The sequence below is a fragment of the Peromyscus leucopus genome, chromosome 9, assembly GCF_004664715.2.
Source record: "Peromyscus leucopus breed LL Stock chromosome 9, UCI_PerLeu_2.1, whole genome shotgun sequence".
Lineage (NCBI taxonomy): Eukaryota > Metazoa > Chordata > Mammalia > Rodentia > Cricetidae > Peromyscus > Peromyscus leucopus.
In genome coordinates this window covers 57,878,601-57,897,020 of record NC_051070.1, presented here as the reverse complement: position 1 = coordinate 57,897,020, position 18,420 = coordinate 57,878,601, and the positions used below count along the sequence as shown (strand labels likewise).

At 44.8% G+C, this 18,420-nt stretch overlaps 1 protein-coding gene across 3 annotated transcripts in view; it reads left to right on the top strand.

Annotated features, from left to right (window-relative positions):
• Window positions 1-18,420, top strand: part of Fbxo16 (F-box protein 16) — a 52,320-nt gene that overhangs the window by 4,632 nt on the left and 29,268 nt on the right. For 2 of the 3 annotated variants that reach the window (XM_028890013.2, XM_028890010.2), the window contains exons 2-4: window positions 467-602; window positions 10,485-10,520; window positions 17,656-17,862. In XM_028890013.2, coding sequence (XP_028745846.1) covers window positions 504-602; window positions 10,485-10,520; window positions 17,656-17,862 — 342 coding nt within the window. In that variant the 5' untranslated portion in view covers window positions 467-503. The remainder of the gene's footprint in view (window positions 1-466; window positions 603-10,484; window positions 10,521-17,655; window positions 17,863-18,420) is intronic. The other variant, XM_028890012.2, reaches the window with a different exon arrangement.

The following is an 18,420-nucleotide window of genomic DNA, read 5'->3' as shown; positions in this document are numbered from 1 at the left end:
TGGCCTCCAACTTAGAGATCCTCCTGCCTCTGCCTCCCAAGTGCTGAGATTAGAAGTGTGCACTACCATTGCATGGCAAAGGGTGTGTTTTATGTTGTACTGTGACTCTAAATTTGAAGCATTTCTCCTTCTGGCCAGTAAACTTTGTTCTGAGCTAAGTATGACTCTGAACTTCCCTCATAATCCAGTGGTCTGATTCCTGTTCCACTCACTATCTATATGATCTTTGGCAGGGTGAGTAACTTCAGTGAACCTCATTTTTTCCCCAGTGGTCTAAGTAGCTAAAACCCACAATTTCACCACCAGCTCATTGTAAGCTTGTATCAAATGTACATCATAAAGTGTTTGACATAAACAAGGCTCTCAGTAAATATTCTACCCACCCATACCCTCTCTCAACATACAAAATTATGAATTTTTTCTGTGTTAGTTTTCAGAAGAGTCAATGATTTGTTTCTTCTGATAGGTGTAATCTTTCTGATGGAAGAATACCAGGTCATTTCATGATGGCATTTGCACCTCCAAAAAGCACTGATGGCCCCAAAATGCAGACAAAGATGAGCACCTGGACACCCCTAAACCATCAGCTGCTGAATGACCAGGTGAGTGGTCAGAGGTGTTTTATCATTTGGGTCCTAGAAGGTGGGGAGGGGAAGGTAAATTTCTGATAGTCAGAATATGAGCAGGAATTGTTTAAGATGGTTCGATCTATGAACAAAAGACAAAACAAGAGGTTTATTTAAAAACAACAACTTTTGTGTCTTTGCTATGTGGGCAAGACTAAAATTAGATCAGAGTTTTGCCCAAGGGAAAAGCTGTTGTTCTTTCCTGCATTATCTATCCCAGTGTGTCTTCTTTCTCCCATCGCTGGTTCCCCTTGGAGCCAACAGAATTTGAGGAAGGGAGGAAAGATGTCTAGGAGGTGTCCCCCCCACCAAAAAAAAAAAAACAATCCCCAAGTTTCTGGATGAAGTTGAGGTCACTTAGTGAATACATTTCAGCCAAGTACTCATGGTACTGATGTTCTCCTAAGAAGTCTATTTCCTAGTTTAATTCTGGGGAGACGCAAGTAAAATACACCCGATAAGGGATTGCAGCCAGCGGCTGGGATGTGAGATTGGCAGAGCTCTGGGGTATTGTAGTCTTGCTTCTATGAGTTACAGAACTCTGATCAGTCCCTGAACATCATCAGGACCACACCTACTCCGCAACGAAGCACAATCCGTTTCATTGTCTAAAACTGACCTCACTCTCTCCCCTCTCTACACCAGTCCTTCCTCCAGGTGAGAAACCCCACTTTATTCCATCATAGGACCATAAAACCTCCCCTTTCCCTGTCAGGTGTGGGACTGGATTCTTCACCCCAATTTACAGGCTAATAAGTGAGTCTGTTGGTGGTGGAACAAAAGACAGTACTATCTCACAGCAGAGGACACAGGGATCTGGACAGGGACAAAGAACTTCCGCTCACAGCAGAGCTGTCAGGGTGAGCCTTCTGCATCAAGCCTAAACGCTGACCTGGTTGACCTCCACCAGGTGAGCGGTGCCCATCACCCAGATAAGCACCTGGCACACAGTGGGTTTCCTGGCAGCTGAAGACCCGTGAGCACAGGGAATCTAATACTTCGTAGTAAACAATAAATATAAACTCCTCCCTCTTGGTTGCCTTCCTGCAATGTAACTTGGAAAACAGATCCAAGTGAAGACTGCTCAGGGCCTTCACTTCTCAGTATGCCCAGACTCTTCAAATAGGGAGACCTGTGGAGGACGATCTATGTACATACCCTCACCTCCATATCCCATTTGTTCTCTGGGTCTTTGAGTCTTCTCTCTAGATCTAGTCAACCAGCTCCATGTTCTCAGGTCACTTGCTCACCACCACCCCTTACCAGGCACAGTAACCCCCTGGCTGTTGTCACTGCCCCCATCTGACCCGCTCCCTTATCCTCTACTAAGGCCCCAGAAAGATCTTTCTGAAATACCAATCCTATTAGGTGAGACTGAAAATGGGATCTACTCCAAAGGGCAAATTCCAACCCCCCACGCATCCTTGAGGTCCCTTCAGGTCCTGACCCCCAGCCAACCTCCCAGCTTTTACCCCTGCCAATACCCACTGGCACTTGAAGCCAGCCAGGTGAAGTCCACAGTGCCACAGCTCCTGCCCTCATCACCTGTGAGCCAGCTTCAATGTCCCTCTGTAGCACCTTCCCAGCTTCCTGCCTCTTCTTGGCTCTCACTGCTGTTTCTGACTTTCCTGTTCAACGTTAGCCCATCAAGACCGATGTGTTCTTGCCCCACGCTCTGAATACACAGGTCTGGGAGTGGCTTCCAGAACACAAGTCCAGTCCTCTAACTGTTCTCTCTCTCTCTCTCTCTCTCTCTCTCTCTCTCTCTCTCTCTCTCTCTCTCTCTCTCTCTCCCACACACACACACACTTCCATATGTGCAACTACAAGTGTACGTGTGCACGCATGTGTGTGGAGGCCAAAGGACTTCAGCTGTTATTCCTCAGCTATGATTTACCTTGTTTTTGAGACAGGGTTGCACATAGGCTTAGCTCTTACCAAGCAGGCAAGGCAGGCTGAGCCCCAGGGATCCACTGGTCTCTGACTCTCCAGCACTGAGTTTTAAACACACCGCAACTCCTTGCGGCTTTTTAGTGTGAGTTCTGGGGGATGCAGTTGAGGTCCTTGTATTTGCAACCACATGTTTCAGCAATTGAGCCCTTTCTTGGATGTTCACTGACTTTTATCTTTGGGCCCTTCTAGCTCCTTCCTAGATTGGAGTCGGTCCATTGTTTCTGTAATCCTAACAAAGTGTTGATCCCTCCTGGCAAAACCTGTAGTCAAACCTGGCTAATCTGAGAACCAAGAACTTTCCCCTATTCTGATGTGAATCAGGAGTAAAGGAAGAAGGGGGTGTGTAAGAAATTGGAATCCTGAGAAATAAAGTGGAGCGATGCTAAAAGAAAAAAAAAAAAGATACAAAACTGACCTAAGAGGAGAGAGAGAGAAGGAAGAAAGGAGGCCTCGGGAACACGAGGACAGGCAGAGGCAGATGGAGCCTGGCCTCATAGTGCCAAATGAACGTATGGAAATCTTTTTTCTTTCAGCACAACAATTATTTATTGAGCACCTGTTGTGATGCTCGTAGCTCTCCAACAGTTTATATAACAGTTTATCCCTCCAACTTCAGTGTCAAATTTGGAAATCTGTTTTCTCATTGAATTGTGAAGGTTTTGCACATATGTGAAAAAGTGACTTGAGTTGAAATACAAAGTTGTTGAATGTCTTGATTTTCAGAAAATTTCCTAGAAAAGTCTTGATCAATTTGGCCACTGTGAAGAAGAAAACGTATCTTAAGCTAGGCATGGTGGCATGTGCTTTTAATCCCAGATCTCAGAGGCAGAGGCAGGAGGATGTCTGTGAGTTCAGGACCAATCTGATTTACATAGTGAGTTCCAGACCAGCCAGTGCTGCATAGCAAGACACTGTCTCTGTTTTTTTTTTTTTTAAATTGGTGACAGGGGAGATGTTCCACAGTTAAGAGCACATATTACTCTTGCAGAAAACCACAGTTCAATTCCTAGCACTCACATGGGGTGGCTCACAACTTCTCCCAGTCCCAGAGAGATATGATACTTTTGTCTTCTTGGAGCACTTGAAGTCATGTGCACATACCAACACACAAATATAATTAAAATAAAAAATAAATATTTTAAAAGTACTTTCAGAGTCTCCAAAAGTACCCAAGTGCTTGTAGGTAGGGTGATAAAAAAAGATCCTTTATTTGGCAGTGCTGGGGATTGAACACAGGGCCCTTGCACATGTGAAACAAGACCTCTCCTACTGATGTACATTCCCAGCCCTGAGAGGCAGGTTTTGAGATGAGCATATAGGAATTAACTCTAAAGAAGGGAAGAGAAAGTGTAGTGGCTATTCTTGCTTCTCAATTTGACTACATCTGGAATTAACTAAAACCTAAGTGGCTGGGAACATCTGCAAGGGATTTTTCCTTAATTAAACCATTAAAGATTGGAAGATCCATCCTTTAATCTAGGCCATACCTTCTAGTGGCAGCCAGAATAATATAAAGGACACAGAAGGAAGCTTGCTCTTTTTGCCTACTTGTTCTCACTGGCAAGTCCATTCCTTCACTGGCATAAGAGGCTACTTCTTCAGGATTCTAGTGTCTACTGAAGACCAGCTGAGACACCCAGCCTGGTGGACTGAACAACTACTAGATTCTTGGACCTTCCACTGGTAGACAGTCATTGTTGGACTAGCTGGACCATAGCCTGTATGCCAGTCTAATAAATCCTGTATATTGTAGTGGCATTCCTGCTGAGCTCCTGGTTTGGCTCCAGAGAGCAGCACCTAGACCTAATCCTTTCTTCGTTTAGCCACACCTTTTGTTTTTCTTATCTTTTGTTTATCTTATCGCCCTATGTGAATCTTGTTTGAGAGTCAAGAATCAGAGAGTCCCCCAAGGATCAGAGGCCTATGCAAAACTTGGTCCAGGAACCCTGGGAAACCATGGTACCTGATAAATCAAGTAATTTGCACCTGGCATTTGGTCTCTGGGAGCTCCTTTTGGGTTGCTTTAAAGGTACAGAGATTAACTATCTAAACTGTAAAATAGAGTAAATAAATATGCCCTAGGCAGAGGGTTAGTGCTTCAGTCCTTCGAGGCTGGACCCCCCCCTACAGCCATGAAAGGCTAGATTCATTCTTAAGATGCCTCTGTGTCTTCGTTCCACAGACCCGCATGAACCCACACACTCATGTAGCGACCACACAGCTACATATATACATATGTAAGTTCTGTTCCTCTAGAGAACTCTGACTAATACAGAAGGGAAGGGTGTAGGTTTGGGGCCAAGAGTGAAGGGGACTGCGATGCAACTTCATGATGTCTCCACTGACCCCATAGGACACCAGCTGTCGTGATCCCTCCAAGTTGTCTCACAGTTCAGCAAGGAGGCCTGGCCTTTATAGTTGGCACTGCCCTTCAGTGACCAGCTGCTCTTCCCTCCAAGGTCATGACCTTGGCCAAGGCAGCTTCTTTGAGCTCCTGGTTGTCAATGGATATGAAATAAATCCCTCAGTTCTAGAAAGGATCGATACAACATACCAAACATGGCATGGTCTCATCCTTGTTCCTTAATGGCTTTGATCACATTTAATGATAATTTTTAGAGAAAACACTCATCATTCATAACTCCCATATTCAAAAATATCATCATTTAGTTGGTGTCTTGTTTCAAATGAATTTTTACAAAACATATATGCCATTGTGAACTCTTTTTTGAAAAATATTTATTTTTAATGTATGTTTGCTGGGGGGGGAGTGTGTGTGTGTGTATGTGTGTGTGTGTGTGTGTGTGTGTGAGAGAGAGAGAGAGAGAGAGAGAGAGAGAGAGAGAGAGAGAGAGAGCACAGGTGACCATGGCCATGGAGCCCAGAAGCGTCCCTGGACCTGGAGTTACAGACAGTTATGCCCTGCCCTACTGGGGTACTGGGAGATGAACCCTAGGTCTCCTGTAAGAGCAGCACATGATCTTAAGCACTGTGCCATCTCTTTAGCACCCATCCCCCTTCTATGGGGACAGGGTATCATGTAGGCCCAGTCGGCCTTGAACTCCATATGTAGCTACTGATAACCCTGTACTTCTAATCTTCCTGAATTTGCCTTTAAGCCCCACTTACGAGGAGCTGGAGGTTGAACCCAGAGCATCATGGGTGCTAAGCTAGCAGTCTACCTGCTGAGCTCCATCTCCTGCCCTCCGTTTTGTTTTGTAATTCTTGTCTCTCCTCTGTTCTGTAGTAGAATGTGAAATACATAATAACTAACTCAGCCTAAAATAAGAGACTCGGGATTTTACCTTCACAGCAGGTTTTCAGCTGGGAGACTGAGTTCAAATTTAGATAACTTAAAAAAAAAAAAAAGTAAAAGCATCATCAAGGTAGGCAAATGCAGCAGATTACAGAGTAATTTGGGCCCTGAGGATTTCTAGGGGAGAGTATTGTAATAGTACCTATGTTGCCAGGCAGGGTTGTAATTAGAAGGATCACGTTCCCCCACACGCAAAGTTAACCGTGGACAGGGATGGGCAGGATAACTGCCTTGGCTCTAGCCGTTATTTCGCTCTTGTATATGCATCCCAAAACATCATGTTGCACACCTTAAATATATATAATTGAAAAACACGAAAAGTGCACATCCCCGTTTCTTTGGTGCGTGATTCGCACATGTCCCACGGTGCCTGGAAAAAGGGTGTCCTGGGAGGCAGCACCTTGTTGCCATCCGTCGATCATAATTCAGGATTTCCAAAATAGCTCCCTCCTCCACTGCAGTGATGTCACACGAGGAAATATGCAATTGCAGTGTCAACAGACTAAAATAACAACCAAGGGATTTTGACTTAACAGCAGGCTGTGGGTAAACTGTGATATAAACAGACTGCAGCCGTCTGTGCGAGAAGAGCCATTTTAATATTCCCATTTTGAAGAGATAGTCTGTCTTCCAGCTTCTTAAAAAATGAAGACCCTGATTGCACGTCTTTGGAATGATAATTCACTCTAATTCAGGGAGTATACGAGTGCAAGTCCAACTGAGTATATAGTAGTGAAGCAGACTCAACCAGACCGGAGTCCTCTTGACTTTGAGTCGGGATGTATCAAGCAGGAGAGGCTGAGATATTTGGTCATCATTCTCCCTCTCCTCCTCTCTTTGGTGGTCAGTTTCTCCTGAGTGGAGATACTGTCTGTGAATGCCTGGGCTTGCTTGAAGTCTGAATAGATGTTGGTTTTTCCTTTTCTTTCTAATGCTTGGGCTCAAACCCAGGGCCCCACAGATGCTTAGCGAACACTGTCGCTGAGCACTGTCTTCCCCCCTCCCCCATCCTTCTTCTTACTTTTTAAGACATAGTCTCACGAAATCACCTAAGCTGACGTAAACTCACTCTGTAGCCTAGACAGGTCTTGAACTTGTGACCCTCCCGCCTCAGCCCCCTGAGTAGCGGGGATGAGAAGCCTGCACCACCAGGTCTGACTGAGACATTGTGTTTGCGGTAACCTGCTGCGTGACCGAACCCACTTCCCACCGCATTCCTTTCCTGACACCTTTCTGTGGACTGTGCTTCTCCCGTGAGTGCCCCCTTTGTTACCAGGAGTCACACCCTCCGGGAACAATAGGACGGTGCAGCCCAGCCCCCTTTTGAAAACTTACTGATGATATCAAGACCCAGTCTTCTTCCCACGCCAGGCAGAACACTGGAAGAAGTTCCACGAGACATTAGGGCTTCAGGGTTGGTGGGATTCACCTACAATCCTAGAACTCAGGATGCTGAGGCAGGAGAAGATTGGTTCCAGGCCCTCTAGGCTCTATAATAAGTTCCAGGCAGCCAGGATGGAGAAGACTACGATTATAGTGAAAAACCAAGATGCAGAGTTAAGCTGACTAGGTAGTTCATTACCAGAGTCCCTCCCTCCCCCCCTCCCTTCATTCTTTTGTTTTCCCCTTCCTGTCATTTTCTTTTCCTGTTTTTTGGATACGGCGTCTCTTGTAAGCCAGACTAGCCTTGAACTTACTGTGTACTTGAGGGTAAACTTGCACTGATCCTCCTGTGTCTCTGCTTTCCAAGCGTGGGGAGTGAAGCTATGCTTGGCCTTTGTTCTTTTTGTTAGTTAGCCCAATCGTGCCCCAAACTTACTGTCTTCCTGCTTCTGCCTCCCGAGTACAGAGACCACAGTCCTGTACCACTCTGCCCAGCTAGACCCAGTGGTTTGTTTATATATTTTTTAAAATGTGAATAAAGTCACTTCTATGGGAGTCTGTTTGTCCTATCTAAAATAAGGAAGTTGAAGAAAAAGCTCTTTAGGGCTTTTTATTATTTACTTTAATATTTTTATTTATGTGTATATGTGTATATGGGTACGTTCACATAAGTGCAGTGCCTACAGGGTCCAGAAGAGGGTGTCAGATCTCCTGGAGTTGGAGTTCAGGCTGTTGGAAGCTGTCAAGTGCTCTTAACCCCTGAGGCATCTCTCCAGTCCTTCTTTAGGATTTCTTTCCGCTCTGACCTCCTGTGCCTTCAGAAACCTTTTCATTATCATTGTTTGACCAGCAGTGTCGCTGAGAGTCTGCCATGAACCCTGTTCTTGCTGGTTCTGGGGAGAGAAAGGGCTTCTCATCTGTATGGGGAGGCAAAGTGAACAGAAACTACTAGAGACACAACCAGACACTCACACTTGGCATAGTGGAGCACGCCTTTAATTCTAGAACAGGAGAGGCAGAAGCAAGTGGATCTCTGTGACTTTGCGGCCAACTTACATGAGTTCCAGGTTAGCCAGGGCTCCATAGAGAAACCCTGTCTCAAAAACCAAAACACAAAAACCAGATACTCTCCAGCCCCTGGGGAGCATGAGTAGAGCCGAAAAGGGAGGGGCCCTGGGCATCAGAATTGCATAAGCATTGGCGACTTGGCTTGAGGAGGTATTGGTAGGAAAGAGTTCCAAAAATATTTGAATCCAGATTTAGTTTTGTCTCTTCTGCGCTTTCTACATTCTCTTGTATTTGCATGTGAAATCCTGAATTTATCTATTGTCATTGCTGTAGGACCATAGCATCCCAGTGGCAGTGACTGGGGTGGGGAGAGGCAAGAGTCTTTTTTTTTTGCCTCCTCTAATATGCAAAAAGTATCTACATGTGGTGTATGAGATTCCTTGGACAGGAGAGTGAAGACTTCTCATGCACTTGTGGAAGCCGCTATTTCAGCCCCCATGTCAATGTGCCCTTCACAACCAGAGTGTGAGAGTCTGAAAAAGGAAAAGAAGTTGGCTTTATGTTGACCTGCCGGCAGCATAAAGCCAACTTCTCATCCTCCACAATCAGGAAGGAGCAAGGTCTGCACAGCCTCTCCTAGCTGGCACATGCCTGCAGGGCTCAAGAGCTGTAACATCGATCCCCATTTGAAAGCTGACAGAGGGTGTCTGTGTTGGCGCAGGAGACACAGTCACATATGTTCATTATTCTCTCTTCCTCTCTTCATAACCCCTCCTCTGCCAAATATACCCATGTTGGTCTTCTCCCCTTCCCATGCTCAAATCTACATATGCTCTGAGACTCAGAAAAATATCAACATATACATTCATTCACACTGTACTGCAACACCCATAAGGCCATCAATTCTTGCAGTCACACCCATTGGAATGTACTATCTGGGGTACTTGTGATATGCTATACCAGCACTCTGATTGGATGTGTCAAACAAGTATGACATGGTTTCTGTCCAAAATAGTGTAAGAGCAAAGCCCAGAGGCACACATACAGAAATTACTAATTTTATAATCAGTAAGTCCATGGATATTCATGTAGATGGGTATACACTGAAGGACAAAAGCAGGGCTGGCGAGATTGCTTGCTTACTAAAGAACTTGCTTGGCAAGCCTGAGGGCCTGAGTTCAATGTCCAGAGCCTGCAGAAAAGCTGGATACAGTGGCATGCATTTATATCTCAGTGTCCAGGATGCAGAGACAACAGGGTAGATACCTAGGGTTTTTGCTGGCCAGCCAGCCTAGCCAAGCAGATGAGCTCCTGGTTCAGTGGGAGGCCCTGCCTCAAAAAATAAGTTGGAAAAAGATTAGGGAAGATACCTGATGTTGTTTGGCCTCTACACACACACACACACACACACACACACACACACACACACACACACACACAGCGCGTGCACACACACATGTGTGAAAACAAAACTGCTTATTTATATATTCTACAAGTTCTTATGTGATTAATATTGAAAATTTCCAGCTCTATTTTCTTATTTGTCCGTGTTTTCTCTTCCCTATTTCATTTCTCTTAAAGAACAATTTCCCAGTGAGTCATGGTGGTACACACTTGTAACCCCAGCACTTGGGGGACAGAGGCAGGAAGATCAAGTTGGTTGGGCCAGCTTGGACTCTAAAGTGAGGTCCAGGCCCACCTGGGCTATACAGAGAGAGACCCTGTCTAAAAGGAAAAAGGAAGGAGGCTAGGAAGAAAGAAAGAAGAGAGGATAGGCTACTTCTTTCGTATGAATTATCCCATACACAGAAACTAAAAAAAGAGGCCTTGCCTGGGTTAAAAGTAAGTAAAGTGGGCTGGTAGTGTAGTTCAGTGGTAGAGAGCTTGCCCAGCATGCACAGAGCCCTGGGTTTGATCCCTGGCTCTGCATAAACCAGACATGGTGGTGCAGTTTGTAATCCAAGCACTCTGGAAGTAGAAACAGGAAGACTGGAAGTTCAAGGTCATCCTTGGCCTACATAGAGAGTTCAAGGCCATTTAATAAACAAATAAAGCGACCTCTCGGAAATGCAAGCTGTCTCTTCATTCTCAGGTGAGATGGTGAATCCTAACTCGCTGATCCTTTAACCGTTTTGCTTATGATGGGCATCTTGAACCACGATGCCCAAAGTGACCCTGTTTTCTTCTATTTGCTGTAGGTGTTTGAAGAACGAAGAGCTCTGCTTGGAAAATGGGTAAAGCATTTAAAATATACAGGTCTGCTGGGATGTCTGAGTTGCAGAGTACTTGCCTAGCCTTGGATTTAATCCTCAATACCACAAGATACAGAGGTAGATGATAGATGAGATAGATCGATGATAGATAGATAGATAGATAGATAGATAGATAGATAGATAGACAATAAAATATGCCTGTTTCTGCATCGTGGTATATTATCTGTTTTAGTCTATTCAAACTACTATAATAAAAACCATAGGCCCAGTGGCTATTTTTTTTTTCTTAGTTCTGGGGTTTGGAGAGTCTCAAGAGCAAGGTGCTGGTGATGGGTGTCTGGTGAAAGCCTTTTTGAGCAGCCATCTTGCTGTCTCCTGAAATGGCAGAAAGGGCGGAAAGGGTTCTCTGAGATCTGTTTTGGTCCTGTTGAGGGCTCCACCTCCCGAAGGTCCCACCTACTTTCCACCCCCCAATCTGCAGGTTAAGATTTCATGTTGGTTTTAATTTTTGTTTAGATTTATTTTATGTGTACAAGTGTTTTTGCATGCATGTGTGTATATGCACCAAGTGGGTGCCTGATGCCCATGGAGGCCAGGAAAGGGGCGCATACCTTTAATCCTAGCACTCAGGAAGCAGAAGGAGATGGATCTCTGAGTTTAAGGTCAGCCTGGTCTACAGAGCTAGTTCCAGGACAGCCAAGGCTACACAGGGAAACCCTATAATGAAAACCCAAATGAATGAATGAATGGATGGATGAATGAATGAATGAATGAATGAATGAATAAGATTTCCACGTGTGAATGTTTCAGGACACAAACATTCCATCTGTAGCACTGTGTTGGTGCCACGTTTATCTAAGGCAGTGCCAGCTCCTGTTTGAGAGGTATGACTGATGGTTCCCATTTAGATTCTACCAGGAAAACGGAGCTCATCCACTTTAACAGACGGAATTTAATCAAAAGGATTGGCAAACAAATATTGAAAAAAAAGACTTGGGAGGGGGTTGATGAGGGTGTGTGGAGTACTGGGCCATTGCCAGCCTTACTTGCCAGCCCAGCAGGAGACCCACGCTCCTGAGGGGGAGGGGGAGGCATCACAGCCAGCTGGTTCTGGTATATCCAAGGAAGCATGAGGATTCTAGGTCATCTGGGGGAAAGCGGGAGCCAGGAACCAGGGTGAAGAGTCATGGAGGTCCTGACAGGAACAGCAGGCAAACAGAAAGGGGTGTGTCTCTTCTTCCTGGGCTCCCCTCTGGCGCCTCCCTCTTCACAGGCAGCATTTAGCAGAGAGCTAACTGTCACAGGAGAAATATGGCGACAGAGTTCCAGCCTCCTGGACTCACAGAGCGTAGTGGCGTGGGTTTGGATCTGAGAGAGGATGTCTTTGTAGCCTGTGCAGTTCATCCACTGGGCCCCAGCATCCAGGTACCAAGGACACTCTTCTGCATATACTTGAACTTCCCCATGAGAACACTAAGGGCTTCCTGCTTTTGCTTGGAAGCTGCAGCTACCCTTCATCTTCAATGAGAACTTTCTCATCTGTTCCTCTAGTGAGGAGACAGAGTCCCAAAGGTCATTATCCATTACTGAATAATGTCAAGTTATGTGTTTCTGGGCAACAAATTACTTGTTGAATTACTCTACAGTCTCAACTAAATATTTTCTGCTACTCAAGAGAATTGAAAACATATGGACATACAAAGCTTGCACATTGTTTATAGCAACAGTATTCAAAATCGTCAAGAGCACAAACAATCCAGTTATCCATCCACAGGTAAATGAATAAACAAAACGTGCTGTGTCCATACAATGGGATATTATTCAGCCATAAAAGGAAAGTATTTCTGATTCATCCTATAATGTGGACGAACTTTGAAGGCATTGTGTGCTAAGTGAAATAAGCCAGTTTCAAACACAAATATTGTATAATTCCACTTTATATGAGGTCCTTATGATGGGCAAATTCATAAAGATAGGAAATAGAATAGAGGTGACCAGTGTTTGATGGGTGCAGACTCTTGGTTTGAGAAAGTACTGGAGACAGGTGGTAGTGGTGGTTGCACTATAATGTGAATTTATTTAATGTCACTGTTCACTTAAAAGCCTGTAATTCCAGCACTTGGGAAGCAGAGGTGGGAGAATCAACTCAAGGACAGTCTCAGGCTTTGTACCAAGTTCAAGGCCAGCCTGGGCTCCTGAGACCTTGTTTCCATAAATCAATCTCCCCCTCCTCCACCCCCAAAAGTAGTTTAAAATACGATGAGGGGCTGGAGAGATGGTTCAGTGGTCAGGAGTACTGGCTGTTCTCCCAGAGGTCCTGAGTTCAATTCCCAGCACCCACATGGTGGCTCACAACCATCTACAGTGGGATCTGGTGCCCTCTTCTGGCATGCAGGGGTACGTGTCGGCAGGATATCATATGCATAATAAATCTTAAAAAAAAAAACAAAAACAAAAAAAAAAAACAGGCAGTGGTGGCTCACACCTTTAATCCCAGCACTTGGGAGGCAGAGCCAGGCGGATCTCTGTGAGTTCGAGGCCAGGACAGGCACTACACAGAGAAACCCTTTCTCGAAAAACCAAAATAATAATAATAATAATAATAATAATAATAATAATAATAATAATAATAATAAAATACAATGAAATGCTTATGTATTTCTTTTTTTCAAATCAGTTTATCTTTAATAATCTGATGGTAATTCAAAATATGGAAAATAAATGATGAAGCCATTCAAATTCTGGTGGATGCTACCATGAGTGCCTCATTTCCCTCACCATCCCAGGTGAGGATGAGATTGGATTCCAAATGCATGGGCAGTAAAACGGCTTCAGGGCTCCCAGACTAATATATTTGGTTACTGAGTCTCTGAAAGGTGGCAGATGACAGATGAAAAATTAGATGCAAGGAACCTCAGAGAACAGGGTACCATTTCTGTTGTTGTTGTTATTATTATTATTGAGGGGGGACAAAAATGTGCTGAGATTAGATAGTGGTGATGGCTTTGTGACCTTGTAACGATACTAAAACACGGTCACTTCCTTTTTCATTTGTGTGTGTGTGTGTGTGTGTGTGTGTGTGTGTGTGTGTGTGTGTGTGTGCGTGTGTGTTGTGTGATGCCTGTATAAGGGCACATGTGCCCCAGTGCTCATGTGGAGGTCAGAGGATACCTTTGTGGAATCTGTTCTCTCCTTCCATCCCTGTGTAGATTCCTGAGCTCAGACTCAGGTCCCCGGACCTGTACTCCATGCCCCTCTAACTGCTGCGCCATCTCGCTGGCCCTTCACACTACTTTTTAAGACAGGGTCTTTTACTAAACCTGGAACTCACAGATTCGGCCAGACTGGCTGGCCAGTGAGCCCCACAGATTCCCTTAACTCAGCCTCTCCAACCTTGGCATTACAGGTGTGTGCTGCCACACCCAGCTTTTTCATGGGTCTCCATTCAGATCCGGCAAGGCAAACCCCTTACCAACTGAGTTATCGCTCAGCCCTTCAAATTTTAAAATATTTGTTACTTTTAATTATGTGTGTATGTGAGGGGGGCAGGGTATGTGTAAGGGATCTGTTTCAGCTCAGGACCCCAGAGACGGAGTTCTCAACACAAAGGAGATTTATTTGCCCCAGAGGGACAGAGGGCTGGGATTAAGAGACAAAGACAGGAGACAGAGGAGAAGGGAGAAGGGGGAGAGAACAAGAGAGAGCTGGAAGGGATATTTGTCCTGGAGGGACAAAGGACTGCCTCTGGATAGAGAGCAGACAGATGTGGCCCATAGGAAAATGGTGGTTTATAAAGGCAAGGTGGGGGGGAAGCCCAGTGTTAGGATAAGGTGTTAAATTTTAATTGGGCGTGTTAATTAGGTGAGCCAAGGAGGCTTTTTCTTTTTCTTCTCTCTCTCTCTCTCTCTCTCTCTCTCTCTCTCTCTCTCTCTCTCTCTCTCTCTCTCTCTCCTTTCTTTTTGTTCTTTTCGAGACAGGGTTTCAATGTGTCGCCCTGGCTGTCCTGGAACTCACTCTGTAGACCAGGCTGGCCTTGAGCTCACAGAGATCCACCTGCCTCTGCCTCTCCAGTGCTAGGATTAAAGAAATGTGCCACCACTGCCTGGCCAAAGGGAGCTTTTGATTGCTGGATTTCAATACTTTGACAGCTGGACCTTTGAAGTCAGCCTTGGGAGGAGGAAGTGGCCAAATAAGGGAATAGATCTTGGTGGTTAGTTTTTGGAATGTAATCTCATGATTTTTAGCAAGGCAGAGGGGATGGGGGAGAAGGGCAGGGCCTGCCAGAGCCATGTTTGCGATGTTCTGGCTGGCTAGACCCTTCAGTATGTGCACTTGAGTGCAGGTACCTAAGGAGTTCAGAAGAGGGTGTCTGATCCCCTGGAGCTGGAGTTACAGGAGGTTGTGAACTGCCTGACATGGGTACAGGGAATCAAACTCAGGTCCTTTACAGGAACAGTAAGCTCTCTTAACCACTGAGCAATCTCTCCAGCCCTGCAAATAATTTCATTTTTGTTCATGCATGTACGCATGGTTCTGTTTGAGATTTAGAATAGCAACAAGCAAAATAATGAGAAACTGAAGTTGTGTGTGGCATTGCATTGTGTGGTGGTACACACCTGTAATCCCAGCACTCCAGAGGTTGAGGCAGGAGTTCAAGGGCAGTCTGAGATATGCAATGAGACTCTATCTTTAAAAAGAAAAAATCCTCTATAGGGTGATGGAGACAACTCAGTGATTAAAGTACTTGCCTCAGAAGTGTGGGGATAGGAGTTTGGGTCCCCAGAACCCAGATAAATTCCCGATGGATGTCGTACCTGCCTGTAAGTCTGGTCTTTGAAAGCAGAGCTAGGATCCCCAGAGCAAGCTCACTAGCAAGATAACCCTGTGCGCTCTGGGTCTGGTTGAGACCCTGCCTTGATGCATAAAATGGTAGGTGATGATTCCCACTATCACACACACACACACACACACACACACACACACACACACACACGTCCAGAGAAGGCCCCCAAATCACCCCCCTGCCCTTGCCATTCATCGTGAAATTGGTGAACTCAGCTCAAGCTACAGTGACTCTAAAAACAGCGTGCTCACAGTTACCAAGAATACCCACAGAACAGCGTCCTTCGGGAGTGAACCCCAACACTGTGTGACCGGAGAATAAGAGAACTCTAGTGGCTCCCCAGCCTCACACGCTGCTCCCTTACTTTCATGCTGTGGAATTTACTGAAGAATTGATGCAAGAAATGAGAGAGATTGCTAAATTCCTGCACAGTGAACTCTGCGGGGATTATCTGCTTCCTGGTTTATCCTAACACCTTCTAAACTCCAAAGGGATTTTTTTTTCCCCTGCTGCTCGGTATTCTGAGTCATCACCCCCACCTTGAATTGGTAGGGGTTCAAGGAATGTAAATTCATTTTCTATTAGCTTAAACAAACACAATTAGAAAGGAAAATCCCCGAGGCAAAAAACACCTATCTGAGCCAAAAGTAAATTATCCTGGACTTTCTCGATTGGGGAGACAAATGAAGACTCCATGTAATTATCTTTTTAATCTCTGGGAGAGTGTTTCAATGTTTTCCTTTATGGGTTTTTATGATCCTAATGTTCTTTTATATTCATGTTAAGTCACACTATAATGTGAGTTCATCTCTCTTGTGGCACTAAGGAAATCTGGTGAGTTTACCTGGGCCAGTCTTTGTCAAGGCACAAACATGACCGCTTGATGCTTTTAAAGTTTCTTGCATATCTTTTTTACATAGATTAACCACTTACATATTGTTTTTAAGATCTCCATGGCATTTTAGAATGATAGGTTTCCTTTATGCAATGTACGCACACAAACACATACACCCACATACATGTATGTAATCCTCACAATAGTGTGTAATCCTCACAATATCCCTACAATGTTCTATAATGACTCCCAGTGTATAAATGAGGACATGTTGAATATTACAAACAGTAGAAAATTGACAGCGAGTGAGACACTGAAGATTCTAATCTAAACTCAGAACGTATAAACAAATTTGATGTGGGGTCTGGGAAACCGTAATCCAGGAGACACACATTCTAAAAGCTCTGAATCAGTGTTTGGAGGGAGGTAGAGAAAGTGGGAACTTTACAGCCAACAAGTTCTGAAATCATCACAAGGTAATCGAAGTTGTTGAAAGACAGACTCCTTTTGAAGCTGGAAAAGAGTCTGAGGGCCAGAGGGGCACACCCTAAAGTGGCATTTTTCTTATCTGTACCCCAACAAAAATGAATTCACACACATACTATGAAGGAAAGTTTTAACTGTCAACTTGCCACAGCCTAGACCCATCTAAGAAGGGAGTTTCAACTGAAGATCTATCTGGACTAGACTGACCTCTGGACATGTCTGTGGGGGATGGTTTTGTAGGTAGTACCATTTCCTGAACATGAGCTTCTGAACTATATCAGACAGGAGAAAGCTAACTGAGAGCAATCAAGGATCATTCATTTCTCTCTGTTCTACACACACACACTTTTTTTTTAAATTATATCTTCCTAGTGTCATGTCTGTTACTAGAATAAAACACCTCAACAAAAAGCAATCCATGGGAGAAAAGGGTTCATCTTAGTCCACAATTCCAGTTAGCATCCACCACAGCAGGGGTGTCAAAGCGGTAACTTAAATCAGCTAGTCACATCTACATCCAAGAGCAGAAAAAAAAAAAAAAACAAGTATGTACATGCACATGTGCTCAGCTTTCTCTAGTACAACATCCCCTGCCTAGGGAATGGTGGCTCCCAATATAGGCTGGATCATCCCACCTCAATTAACACAATCAAAACAGTCTCTCCCAGGGACATACCCAAACGTCAGCCTGATGCAGACAAACCCTCAATGAGATACTCTTTTCAGGTGGTTCTAGGCTGTTTCAGTCAAGTTGACTATTACCTGTATACTGAAGGTCTAGGTCAGATGCACTTCTGGAGATGCAGTCTGGTCATGCACATGGAAATGTGAGAAAGGATACGTCAGCGGTGAAATGTGGGATTTACCGAGCTGGTATTGTAACAAATGCATGCCATGCATTAGCAGGAACTCACTAAACACACTCTTTGTGCCTTTCTCTTCCTCACGATGGATCAGAAGAAGCATGGGACTCTCTTGTTCTGTTTCCTCAGTTCGACAAATGGACAGACTCTCAAAGGAGAAGAATTCTTACTGGCCTGCTGGAGCGCTGCTCCCTGTCTCAGCAGAAGTTCTGTTGTCGAAAGCTGCAGGAGAAAATCCCCGCAGAGGCCCTGGATTTTACTACCAAGCTCCCCAGGGTGTTATCTGTCTATATCTTTTCCTTCTTGGACCCCCGGAGCCTTTGTCGCTGTGCACAGGTAAAGGCAATGGAGGGGCACACGACAGTGTGTTGGGACAGCCTTAGGAAACTCCGAAGGTGGAATAACCTCAAGATGAACCCCACACGCGTGGACATAAAGCCAAGCAATGGGTTTCAGTCTGCAAAGTTTGGATGAATGGCCCTTGACCTTTATTTATGCCTAACTTTGTAGACTCAGAAGTGTGTGTGTGTGTGTATGTGTGTGTGTGTGTGTGTGTGTGTGTGTGTGTGTGTGACACCATGAGTGTCAGATGACAAAAATTACTAGCGGTTAGACACATACAAGTGGTTGCTCAACAGCACAGCATTACCACCCAGCCCACAGCTACAATAACGTCCTAGACCAATGGTTTTCAACCTTCCTAATGTCATGACCCTTTAATACAGCTCTTCATGTTGTGGTGACCTCCAACTATAAAATTATTTCGTTGCTGTTTCATAGCTGTAATTTTGCTGTTATGAATCGTAATGTAAATATCTGATAGGCAGGATATCTGATATGCAGCCCCTGTGAAATGGTCGTTCAACCCCCCCAAGGGGTCACGACCCACAGGTT